This window comes from Salarias fasciatus, chromosome 19 (genome assembly GCF_902148845.1).
Source record: "Salarias fasciatus chromosome 19, fSalaFa1.1, whole genome shotgun sequence".
NCBI classification, from domain to species: domain Eukaryota; kingdom Metazoa; phylum Chordata; class Actinopteri; order Blenniiformes; family Blenniidae; genus Salarias; species Salarias fasciatus.
This window is the reverse complement of record NC_043763.1, coordinates 9,228,626-9,242,363: the sequence shown is the minus strand read 5'-3', so window position 1 is coordinate 9,242,363 and position 13,738 is coordinate 9,228,626. Positions and strand designations below refer to the sequence as shown.

Sequence of the window (13,738 nt, the reverse complement as noted above, 5' to 3'; positions counted from 1 at the left end):
ATCTATTAACGACATTAGCTCTCTCTGTTGCAAGTGTCTGTGATTCACCAAGCAAAATCAATTCTTAAATTTGGTCAATCAAAGCTTTTTTTTTAATTTTATTCACCACTATCACTGCAGCAGCTTTCAGCCTAAAGCACTTTGTCTGTGCGGCAGATACCATAAATACAAGTCATTTAAACAACGGGCACTGATTAATTGCAGCACATGGTGAAAACGTCCCTCTACGCAAAAAACGGACCCAGTCTGAAGGGCTCTTATTGGGACAGTGTTGCCTCCCTCCATCCATCCCCTCCTGGTCAGAGTATCTCTGGTGTTTACATTAGGAGGCAGCTCTGTTTATGGAGGCCTGTCTGTCAGGGGGGAGGGGACGGGACAACAGAGGAGAGGATGAGAGGAAAAGAACGAGAGAAAGGACATGAGAAGGAGAGGAGAGCTTAAGGTGGGCAACAGATGTGGCATCTGAAGGAAGAGAGATTTATTTAATGATCTGGAGCAATAAATCTAGTAGTAATGGAAAAAAAAATCCCTTTATATCCCCTTCAAATGACTTGTAAGGATTGTGCATTTGTGGGATGAGCAATAGCAGTTATGAAAATGAAACACTTCCCAAATGTAAGAAGTGATTTTATCTCCACCATTAAAAAAAACACACCTTACAAAGACAAAAGGAATGAAGCAGGCTGAAAGTAAAATATTTCAACCTGTTGAAAATAACAGATGTGTGCTTACTTGAACACTTGATGACAGCAGGACAAAATGTATGTCTTAATTTGTTCTCAACTCACTCTCACCCTGAAAGCTAGACTCGAACCAGGGATATTCTCACAGCGCTAGCCACTGCGCACGACTGCCACTGATACACTAAAACAAGACTGTGAATCCTCAAATGGTCAGGCAGAAATGTTGGGCTTGTCTGAAGTTTAGGTATTTTACTATCTTAAGAATTGTTTTTTGTCTGCTCACTGACAGATCAAATAACACACTGACAAACCAGCTGCTGTAGCTCCACACAAGGAAACATTCCTGCTCTTGCGCGTGCACTCCCTGACTCTCATGGAGCTTCAGCGCTGTCAGCTGATGCACTAAAGCAAAATCAAGCTGCATTGATAAGAGCAGTGATAGATTTGACTTCAGTTAAGACTTCATTCTGTTTGCTCCATCGTCCCTTTCCTCAAAAAAAAAACATGACTTTTTTTTTTCTCCCATCTACTATTAGAATAAATCTGTTAGCGTTGGTAATAACCAGGGCCGTGCGATGCACATCTTTGTCATTTTAAGCCGTGGGCTGATAAATAGCTTGCTTTACAGCTGGGTGAGGCTGGTCATGCTGTTTCCTTGGCGACTCCAGGCCGACGCCGTGGAGGTAGCGGTGCAAGGCGATAACTTGTTTTCATACACAACAAAGACACAGAGTGGCAGGTTTGTCAGTCTTGTTATCTCGGTCTCATTTACAGACACACACACACACACACACGTATCCACAGACAGTTTATCCCCCTCCGTACCACACCAAAGCCCCTCTCTTTCTATATATATTCCTCGTTTGAAGCGGGGTGAAGGTCGGCATTGATGAGCAAAGACACAACAAAGCAACTGCTGTGCACTGTCCTTAAATTAGAGCTACTGTAAAACGGCCTTCGGGTGCTCCGTAGCTCGTGCAGTCACGCCAGATACCATCAGCATCAGATAGCCAACACGTATACAACAGGTTGAACCCAGACAGGTGATGACAGTATCTGGACGACAGACAGAGATGAAGAGATTACAGAGCAAGATTGAAGTGATCCAGTGAATTCAGCAGCACCTGAAGCTTGTGTTAAAAAACATTTCAGACCCTCAAGAGACATAATCACTAATCAGAAGAGGCCAAACACGCAGAGGAGGAGCGGACTAACTCGTTTCTGGACTCATGACACAAGCATGACAGATGACGTGATTGAGGTAACCAGGGGGCAAATAGCTCTGCTCATACGTATGAGACACATATGGTCCATCTAAAACAGCCAAGTCTAAGGAACTCACTGGATTCTCAATCTGTTGTGAAAGAAAGCGACCGTTGTCGATTACGAATGCTTTGTAAAGTCGCGCACAGCTGGAAATGCTTAATACACTGGCTGTTCCCAACCTCATAAATCTCGACTCAGACAGAGAATTTGGTCGAAGCGATAAAAAATGGGAAGCAATTGTATGTTCAGCAGAAATACTGCATAAATGGAAATTGCAAGTGGCACAAGTGCAGTGCATTTTCATAATGAATATCTGATGGCGCTACAGATTAGACAGTCGTGGTTTCTGGTCACGATCTCAATATAAAACACCATTTTGATAATTTGATGTATTCATTAGAATCTGCAGCTCTGCTCCTGCATTATTCTCTGCATAATAATGTTAAATTTAGCAGACTGAACAAAGTCAGAGCCATTGTCAACCATCCCTCTATCCTTTAAGAAAGCATATGTAGAAGAGGAACATGCAAGAAGTCCAAATCCCAGCATTCTACCATCTCCCACATATTCACTAGCACAATCAAAACTCACTAGATTTAAGCTGAAGGAGGTTAGTTGAGTCCACATCAGCCTTTCATCATCCAGCAGCTCCTGCCAATCGTCCATCAAACATACATTTTATCGCAGCCATTAAATATGCAAGACATGGAGAGCCCCCAAAAAAAGAGTCATTAAAAATTCCAGTGTGGTATTGATTTTACAGAGTGTACCACAAACATTTTACACACGCTTGTCTAAATCTAGAAAACCGCTTTGCACATAAAACACACCAATCACTACAACAATTGCAATGAACATCAATCTCAAGCTCTTTTTTCGATGCATGATGAAAAACTAGTAGTTCATCTCTTAAAATCGCCTAAGTTGGATGAAACAGGAGAGAAGATGAATAACCAAGCAATCTATTCTACACTGATAGATACATGAGCATCAGTGTGTCAAAACTGAAGCTGATGTGACTTTTTTGGGTTTCATTGAAAGTGGAGGAGACCAGCAGAGAAGAGGAAACCTAGATGTGAGAGGAAACAACTGAAATCCTCTGAACACTGTACATTACAGTGGAATGATGAATCATTTCGGAGCGTCCAGTTTGTTAGAGTGAAAATGCTTCTACAGCGCTGGCTTCAGTGCATTAGGAAAAAGGCCCAGAGGGTCACTGAAGGAAACCTCCTCAGAGACGGACAGTTTGGATCCATTTGTGTCAGAGCCCAAACATCAGAAAACAGAGGAGGGACTCCCCCCCCCTCCGCCCCAACGCAGCTTTATACAATTAAGTGTCCAGGCCCCCGGTGGAATAATGACATTACAAAGAATCTGTGGGACTGAGATCAGTGGAGCAGATAGACAATATTCATCTGTCCTTCCATCCATGTATGTATCCTGTGTCACGTCCCCTCAGGACTGAGATAACCATTGATGCTTTTAGCGAGCCAAACAGGAAACTCCGCTATAACCTCTATAGAAATCTTGGTGAAGTACATTTCTTGAGGACACTGAGCTGCAAAGCAAACCTACTATTAAGTAGGATGTTTGGGAACTGAATGAATTAGGAGTGACAGAGCTGCACTGATTATTTTTCCAAACTTTTCTCTCCCCACCACGAAGCAATAGTCTGTTTGTGAAAACAGAAAGCTCCTGTAGCTTTGTTCTGTGAAAGGGAGAGTACAGACAGACGGAGGGGTGGGGCCACGGCTTTTAAATGAATGAAAAGTGGGCCGAGAAGCGACACAAAAACTTCAGATCAGTTTACCCCATTGACACGCAGGTGTGTGGCGTTGCAGCAACAATGTGGGGCTCTAACATTTCCTTCCTACTGTGTCGCTCGGTCGCAGTACAGGAAGGTGACGGGGACAAAAAGCTTCAGATTATTGCCACGTTTCTACAGAATCGAGAGGGTACTATTTTTGCAGTGGAAACACCCAGAAAAGTACCAGCTTCCAAAAGCGAGTAGAGATGATACAGTCAGTGGAAACGGCATAAAACTTTGCCTTCTGTACCTTTAGACGTGTCTACTGGATATAAACTATCAATAAATATCTTTGGCTCATCATGAGAAGAAGAAAGCATCAAAAACAATCATATATCTTTAGTTTGGAGCAATAAAGACTACTGTTACTCTCAGAGGACCCGTTACCACGAGAAGTACACTGGAACACGAAAGAAAATCATCGACTTCCACTCAGCTACAACAGAAACCCTTCCTTGTAGATAATTACCTCAGCAGCACAGAGCAGATTCAGAACAACAGCTGGTTTCTGTATGTCACACATTCTCCTTCACATGATCAATCACGGTATCGCGGTGTGGAGGGAACACAGCTTCTGCCTGTCTGAAAATATTTCCACTGAGTCACTGTAGATTGATGAACCATTTAGGTTCAAATATGCTCAAGTGGTTGAAAGCCTGCTGAAAGGTCCTAAAGTAGCGAAAACACATACAGACAACTTTAAAGAATTTAAAATCTACTCTTGAAAAACATCAAAAATGAAGTGAAACCTGAGCGTTTCAGCTTCAAACTGAGCAGTTGTGTCATTCTGGCATCCTTGCGTTATCCTGTGTGCCAAGCAGAATACCGAAAGAAAGAAAAACAGATGAAGATTCAAAAACGATTTGAGTGAGCTGCCAAAGCTGTCTATATATGGGAATCAGCGAGTATGCATGCAATATCAGCGGCCAGTAGTCTACATATGGCCACGTCTGCGAGGGCCGGGTGCAGAGCAGCACAATCACAGCAGCATCTTGCCCGTGAAACAGGAAAGCTCTGGCCTGGGCAGGACCAGCACTTAGGCTAACTACTTCCTGCCAGAGAGATTAGACAGCTAGATGATCATACAGGCTGCAGGGGCCATTTCTCACTTCCTAATGTCAGACCTTCAGAGAGGCTCCATTCCAAATCAATGACTTTCATTACACATAGTGATCTGTGTCAAGGCTGAGGTGACCGAGGGGACGGGGATCGGCGTGTATGATAATGAAGGTTAAAGATCTGAGACCTGTCCACGCCTCTCACATCGTCAGGAAAGGAACAACCCAGATATCTAATACCCATCTTTCCTTCATGGCCTCACTAAAATGCCCCGAATGCTGGAAAGACAGGAAGGCGGGAATGTGGAGCAGACAGAGGGGAAATATGTGTGAATTAGAAAAAAAAAAAAAAAAAAAAAATCTTGAAAAAAAATCCTGAAGGAAGTTCAGCATCCTGTGTAAAATAGCGTCTGTTTCCTAACGAAGCCTGCGCTCTATTGTCAAAGAGAAGTCATCACCCACCGGTCAAGCTGACCCCCTCAGTCAAAATCCTCACCGTCAAAGGCAAAAAGAGCTGCACAGATAATTATAAGAATTAAAAAAAGACTTTAGTACCATTTCAACTACTTGATTTAAGGAAAAGTAAGGTGTACACAATATTAAATGTGCTCAATTAAAAAGTAGGAATGGATTTTAAGTGTTACTGATATAAGAAGCTCCATTTAAAGGGATCTTGCCTAAAAAAACAAAACGTTTAAACAGAAAATATCTTGGTATTCAGACAGCATTAGTCCTCAGCACTAACATGCTGAACTGAAGCAAAAATACAGTTACTTTTGTGATAAAAACTTACTTAAAATTACGACTTCCTCAGAAGTTTGGATCACTCCTAAATATCTGGACTTCGAACTAAGTCTAAACTATTTCCAGCAGCTGTTTCAAGTCTTTCACTGCAGCTTCGAATCCGCCTCCAGAAAGATTAATACAAGTAACGAGCCAGTTTGAGGAACATAATTAAAAAGAAAAGATATCATGTGTGTAACTCATTCAGCACCACAGCTGCGTGTCGTCCTTGAATCTTTGCTGTGATAATGTGGAGTGTTTAACAGTCACCGATAATGCATATTTAATACATCTGCACCATTCTTGCCACCTCTACAGAGTGGATCGTTACTTTTAAAAGCCAAAGTTTCTCAGAGGGAACATTGTGAAAAAATAAAGGAAATAGCTCGCCGACGTTTTCTTTTAGGATCTCCTGATAGATGTGCCTCGCAGTGGTGGTGGACAAATGGAAAAAACAACGACTTGCTTGGCTGAAATCAAAACGAATGCGGGATGATGACGTCCACCAGATCACCGGCTACGTTGATATGTAGGTCAGCGCAAATACGAAACACGTTTCCTCCGACACGCAAGGAAACTTCTCCGCGGTGGGACGGTGATACAGCGGCCAGAAAGCTCCAGCGCCCCCCCTCACTGGAAACAACCACATGAACCAGCAGACTCACACAAAACCAATTAGTTTGCTCAACTTCTATTTCTGGAACATTGAGCATCAGAGTACATGAACCCGGGTCAGAAAGCAGGGGAAGACCTCGGTTTCACATCAACTGCTTCATCGCTTCGAAAGCACATTGTTTCAAAAATGAAACCAGTATTAAAAAAAAAGGGGGGGGAGGGGGGGCACAGTGGAAGTATTTTCCACAGAAATATTTGAGGGCATGAGGAAAGGACAAAGGAAAAGAGGGATCGCTGACGTAGAGCGGCAGGGGAAGACGAGGCGCGCAGCTCCAGCAATGACGGCAGCGACAGGAGAACAACATGCCGAACCCCGGAGGTCACTTCCTGCTTCATGGAAGACTTTTATGGAATTCTAGCAGTGTGCGCAACGTCACAATGGAGAGGAGTGAGTTCACTGCACACGCCTCCTCTCCAGCGCTCTCCTTCTGTCCCATGTTTCCTCTCCATCCACATACAGTGAGACGAAGCAGAGCCAGGACGGCCAGGGCACGGTCAACAACATAAAGAGATGGAGGTTTGGCGGCCGGGCCGACTTATTTCCTCATTAGTTGATGTTTGGGGTCAACTTTTGCTACTTTCAGGCTGTAATTTGATGGTTTGGCTCAGTGCTGCTCCTCAGCTACTCCTGCCCTGCGTGTTTTAGATGACTGGCTTGTTATCTGGTCCCTGTAGGGCTTCGTGACGACTCATTTATTTTAATTTAAGACATGCCAGGCAGGCAGTGGGAGATGAGAATTGAGAGGCGCTGGTTCGGCTGATCAAGAAATAATTTGAACGACCTGTAAAGTGTGAGTCAGGTCAAACATATGACAAGAGTAAGAAGAGACAATTCATGATAGCTACTGGCCTCACATGAAAAACAAGCAGTCACATAGATTGTTATCAAATTCTTATCCACCAAATAAATTGCAGTCCTCAAGCATGTATTGTATATAAAATATTACAAGTACATAACTTCCTGCTTCTCATGACCGAATCAGTGCCGGTCATGAGAAGCAGGAAGTTATCTGTATTTAAAAAGAAAAAAAAAAAAAAAACTGTCACCACCTGTTTTTCCATTCAGGGGGATTCACATATATCTGACAGCATGTTTGAAACTTTCGTTTAGCTAATCTTCATTTGTGAAGCAACAAGAATATTCATCTATCTTTGTTGGAACTACATTAGTGATCCTGAGAGATACACCGTGTGGCTTTAGCAGCACATCTTCACATCATCAGTGTGTGCAAAGTTGTGATGCATTTGCCTGAAACCTTAATAGCTCCAGCACTTCCTGTAAGCCACATTTTACCTTTCCTAAAAGCTTGGCGACTGGGGCACCATTGGTTCAGATCAAATAAATCTCCTGCGAGCTAATGCTGTTTGTACAATATTTGGTTTCCCTCCTGGCTTTTAGAGAGGAGTGCTGCACGTTTGGAAAACAACACAATTCGAAGAAAGCACCGATGATGGACGGCAATGGACGGATGAAAGGATTACAAAAGCAAAGGGACCAGCGGGTGGTTAATCAGCTGGCTTTAAATACTGCTCTCCTGGAGGGTTTGCGGGGAAATGGATGCAGTGTCTGCCGCTGTGATCAATAGCTAAGTGCCTTCCTGGCATTTGTCTATTTAATCCATTATCGAAGGCCGCCTGAACTTGAAATGTGGACGAGGGACCTGCAGCTCACAGGGAGAGATTTGCATGACGGAAGCAGGATGCATGTAGCGGGAGACACACCCACCCGCCTGCACGACCTCGCTCACGTGTGGAAACGCATGCACAAATACTACTAATGGGAACTGGGGTCAGGACCGCTGAGGTCGACGCTGCTTTATGCTAACTTTGCACATTTCATGCATGCGGACAGTAACATAGGTCGAGGATTTAAAACTCTGTGGAAAGAAAAGCCTCTTTCCAGAATATGAAAGGACAGCGGTGAGAGGACTGTCATTGAACCATGCCATCCTTTGAATGTGAGCCACCGCTTGCCAAAACTCTGTGGTATCTACGTGTCCTTTTCGCACGGCGCCCTTGCATTTTGCTCATGTACAGTATCCATGTATAGCCACCACAGCCGAGCAATCAGTAAATCCTGCAGCGAGTATGTGACAACACTTGAGAGGTGCTGGATGAGAACCGAGCAGCATTATCACGAGAGAGAGCGGGGAGGGACTCAAACAGGTTACTGACAACAGAAAGTATTAAAAACACTGCTTACGATTACAGTCGATCTCACAGAAAGGTAAATATTAACACGCACAGGTTGGTTTTTAATTAGGAATGTGTGCTCATGCACAAATTATGCCAGTCTTACATGAAAACAATGTTTTTTGTCAACTTTTTTTTGTTCGACCAGGAGCTTCAGAGAATCTGGTGCCAAGGGATTATTAAAAACTGCACATACTGCTTATTCCGAGATCAAAATCCTATGTTTGACATGAACTTTGTCCAAATCCCCCACAGAGTGTGGCCATGTAGAAAAGCCATGCTGTGGATGGGTTAATGATTACAATCCAAAACAGCCCGTTGAGTCGGTTTATGAGAAATGCCCCCACACTCACTGGGAAACCGGCTATAAAAGGCACAGATATGCTCTAAAAAACACTCCGAAAACAACTGGATTTGAAGACATGTGAAGAGGGTGTCGTCTTAAAACTAAAGAGAACCGATTTACAGCAACTTCATTTATGAATGGTGAACAAAGCTGATACAAGATTTCTGAAGATAGTTTTTTGTGATATGTATTTTGTAATTGTACAACCAACTTAAGGTAGACTTTGATACAGCAAAGACCAGAGAAAAGTCCTTCACCCCGACTGTAACATGAACACAACTCCAACAGATGATGAAGCCAGGCCTTGAGGACCAATGAATCATGCTCTCCTCCAGCATCGATGCCACTCAGTGTGGACTACCACAGAGAACAAAGGCCTCAATTATGCGGAGCTCTAACAGGACAGCTAAAAACAGGACCATGGGTAGGGAATAAAACCTTGGAGCGCAGCAGGAATTCTGAGCATTCGAGCGGCGTCGGCGCACAGCAAACTGTCAGTCCCTCCCGAAACGTCCTGCCACCACCACTGACCTTTCTCCAGAGTCCATGAAACAGGCCAGTGTGCACGGGAGCAGGAACAGAGAACTTCTATACCGAGTTGCACCCAAACTTGTCAAGTGTAGTGCAGTTACAGAATGGTGTGCGATCGAGTGTGGGGGAGGGAGGCTGTGTGTGGTTTCTTTATACCTTCGGCTACTGACCCATTTCTGCAACAGGCTAACAAAGAAGAATAGTCAGCTCTGCTTGTGCTTGCAACAAGCGTCAACTTTTATACTTTCAATGACAAAAAAACAAAATGTAATAATACATTGAAGTATATCTCAGGCGCACCTCAGATTTCATTCACTTGTTTCCATATTTTAACAAAAAGTAAATGTTTGAGCTTTCAGGTGTGACAATGCAACAGAGTAAACCTACATTGCTAAAGGAAAAGAATAAGAAAAGATAACATAAGTCGGGCACCACCACAGAAGGAAAGAGAATGGTGCTGCTGTAGAGCAGAGCATGGTAAATCTGCAGACTCATGCTTCATGTGTTGAAGAAGACTATTTGCAGCTTGATTGCTGGCATTTCGATCAGACGCCTTGAAAATGCGCAAACCGCTCGCGCTCTGGAAACATGCATGCGTACCTAATTTCTCCACCAGTTTCAGCATGACTCCACCGATGTGGATTTCCCCGGTGACCCTCAGGGACACGTCCCTGTGGAGGTCCGTGACATGCATCTTCAACTCCCAGGTCCCGTCGGCGTAACAGCCATCGGGCATCCGGATCCCGTCCAGCGCCATCCTGTTGAACAGAGCCAGAATCAGGAGGGGAGAACAACTTCTGGATCCTGTTAAAATTGTGAATTTGATGGAAAAACTTAAAGACTTGCAGAAAAGCACCTTATTGGGTGTTTCATAATACCTCTTAGCAGTGGTGGAAAGTTACTTAGAACTGAGTAATTAAGTATTTTGATGGTAAATAACCGAAGATTCAAGCAGACACAGATGAGTCGAGGATCATTATGTATCATGAGCTTCTCTTTATAGGTGCTGGATTCTATAAAGTGTCTTCAATGTGCAAATGTAATTTGTTTGTTGCTCCCACCTGCGATCTCTTGCATCCCCAAAGGAATGCCTTGGTTGGAGGGTGGCATATGTTTACATTATACAGACCATGGAAGAACAACACAATTGTTATGTCAGTGATACTCCGCAAATGTGAAGTTCCAGAGTGACTTTTCCAGCCATCATTGATAATAGTCAACATGAGAGAACCTTTGTACTCACCAATTTCCTCCAACATGCACGTGAGGTTATGACTTGTGAGTAAATCCATGCACACAGGAAACATGCCAACGACACAGGGTCGCCTGTGGCTCGGTTTGTAGAACAGTTCTCTCTCTGTGGGGAAGTTCGATTCCCCATCTCTCCCCTGTCCACTTGTCAAAGTGCCCTTGAGCAAGACTCTATCTAATCCCAGCCTGCACAGCCTGCGTCCTGCGTAGCAGCCGCCAATACAATACAATGGTTGGAGAACAGGGGCATTAAATGCACCAAAGAGATCGTTTTGCCACACTGTCAGTTCGGGTAAATGTGCTGAGAGGAGTCTGACTTGTTGAGGACAGAACGATCAGGACGCCTCTGTGGAACAACAAGTTACAATCCAGCCTGTCACTGTGATCGGAGCCTGTATGGATACACGGGAACAAAATATGGACATATATATTCATAGCCGTCTGTTCAGTAAACGGTACAACAAAGGCTGAGGGTCCACGACTAGTCTCGGATCTTTCAAAAAGGTTCTTATGGATAAAAATCAAAAGAATCCGCTTCACCTGTTAAAAGTAACGGTAAAGCCAGTCTTACAAATAGACCCAGGGCTTCATTATGTAAGAACAACTCCCCGGCTCCATGCAGCCGCTCGTTTCAGGAGAAACTTCACCAGAAAGTCTCCAAAAAAACCCCGAACAAGACCGTGAAATCACCCGTGAAAAGTTATAAGTAGGAGTTCACTGTAAAAACTGAGCGACAAAAGCGGCGACAAAACCGCTTTTTTCCATGTTTCACTGCGGCGACATTTAAATCAGTACTCACCTTCACAAAGACGAAAAAAACACACCAAAACAGCCGACTACGCGATCCAGAACCAGTCCCCCGCCTTTAAATCATGTATGGAGTCTTGTTTCGGCGGTAAAAACGGAGAGAAATCCCTGAAGTAGTCGGAGAAAAAGTGAAGTATCCCAAACAGTTTTCCCGCAGGCTTCGGATTAATGGAGTCCAGCCGCGGCTTCTCCTCCTCCTCCTCCTCCTCCTCCCTCCAGCGGGGATCACGTCACTGCTCCAGCCCCACTTTTCCTTTCATACTGGTCCCCACTGTCACCACACACACACACACACACACACACACACACACACACACACACACACACACACACACACACACACACACACACACACACACACGAACAATAAGTGATCATTGTTTATTATTGTAATATTTTCCAGCAGTGTTTTTCCATGTTCCTGCAGGGGGCGCCAGAGAGTTTGAGGACAGGTCAGGGGGCTACCTTGTCCCAGTGAATATGGTATTGTTCACTGTGTAGAATACTCCATGTGTTTGTATGTTATAAACGTTGTTGTTGTTCAATAAAGTTTGGAAAAAATAAAAACTTGATAATAACAAAGAACCTCACCACAAAACCTTTATAGTGCAATATTGTATTAAATACATATTTTGAAAAAAAAAAATCAAGCATAGCTGCTGCATAACGCAGCTTTTTTGCATGCCTAATTTGTTTTTACAAACTGTCAATGGTTTCTTTGCATTATCATTATTTTTTAATGTGTTTGGTTGTTTCCTCGGCCAGACTGGAGCCACTTGCGGACTGGTTTTGGCCCGCAGGCCTTCTGTTTGACACCCCAGGTGTAATGTAATGGATTCAACTTCTAACAGTGAGGAGTCAGAAGTGTGACAGTAATGGTATTGCTTGTGTTGCTCTTTTTGAATATTTCTGTTATAACTTTTAAACTGGTTTTAAGTCATTTATTCATTAGTATTATGAGTATTAAAGTAAGTATTAAAAAACTATGAATTTAACTCAGGCTTCAATAGCAATGTCATTTTTGTGATGGATTCACATAGTGTTTTTAAGTTTAAACATTAATCCACTTTACTTTTTACTTATTTACATTATATGAGACAATAGTAACTATCACATTAGAAATTATACAGTAAATATTTACACCGGTGTGCTGACTTAAAATTCGTCTTATAAATTACTATTAAAATTGTACAATGATTTCATACACCATCAAGAAAGCTGATGACTATGTGTCAAATGTTGACCATATGTAAATATAGAAGTAAGGGAGAGTTTGAAACTGTTGTGCTCATATTTAATCACAATATTTTTCAAAGCAGCAACGCTCCAGAGTGGAAAACTCAGCAGTTTGTGGCAGGCTTAATGGACATGCAGTTAAGATCTCAAGCTGCCTTTTATGGCAATAGTGCTGCGAGCGGGTCTCATATCATCATCATCATCATCATCATCATCATCACCACCAGGGACCTTTGCTTCTTCAGCTCTGGGAGTAACTACAAAAAAAAAGAAAAAAGAAACAACAACAGCAACTTTGGCTTCATCACTTTTTGTAACTTTACAAATCGGATCCTCTTCTCACTGAAATCCTTCTTTAGTGCTAACTATAACTAATCTCCAGTGTTTTAACGTCTCTTTATGTTAAAGTGCTCTATTTCTCTTGGACTAAGACACCCAGTGGACGTGTGTGAGCTGCAGAAATTGTCCAGAATAAACATACTTTGATTTCTGACACTGCACATATATTCAAGGAGTCGTTTACTGCCATGTTGTAGCACGCCCAGATGGAGCAATGTTTCTTCTTCACACCATTCCTCCTCCCTGAAGTCATTAATGGAGCTACGTTCTAACGCTTTCTTTCTAAATGTGAGCGTAGCGTGAAAAAATGCAGGCGGAACTTAAATATTTAGTGATCATCTTTTTACACAAAACGGAAATGAAGTAACAACCGTGTCCCAAAATATGAATTACATGTTTGTGAATGAATGTGACAAAAAATAAAGCCAAAACAAATGGCACTCGAAAATTATGACTGCAAGTAACACCTTAGATCAAGCAAATTGTACTCATGAAGAAACTCGAGGAAAAAGCATTTGTCACTTGTTAATCTGGAACAGTTGTCCCAGACAGAGACGACATGTGTGCTGACAGCTCATCGGTATCTGTGCATCAGAAGAAAACGAAGATAACAGCGTCTGCAAGCCGCCACCTCCTATCTTCATCCAGATGAACGATACTGTTCAGTCAAGTGTCGGTGGCGAGTCTGAGGAGAGGAACGCTGTAAAGTCTCCTTCCTCTACAGAGCCACAGCAGCAGCAGCACAATGCAACCCTCCAAGATC

At 43.1% G+C, this 13,738-nt stretch overlaps 1 protein-coding gene across 4 annotated transcripts in view; it reads right to left on the bottom strand.

Moving 5' to 3' along the window:
* The window catches only part of fermt2 (FERM domain containing kindlin 2), a 37,034-nt gene extending 25,427 nt beyond the window's left edge, over positions 1-11,607 (bottom strand). For 3 of the 4 annotated variants that reach the window (XM_030116306.1, XM_030116307.1, XM_030116308.1), the window contains exons 1-2: positions 11,393-11,607; positions 9,943-10,100 (exon numbers count right to left, since the gene is read on the bottom strand). In XM_030116306.1, coding sequence (XP_029972166.1) covers positions 9,943-10,099 — 157 coding nt within the window. In that variant the 5' untranslated portion in view covers position 10,100; positions 11,393-11,607. The remainder of the gene's footprint in view (positions 1-9,942; positions 10,101-11,392) is intronic. The other variant, XM_030116309.1, reaches the window with a different exon arrangement.
* Between the last annotated feature and the right edge of the window lie 2,131 nt (positions 11,608-13,738).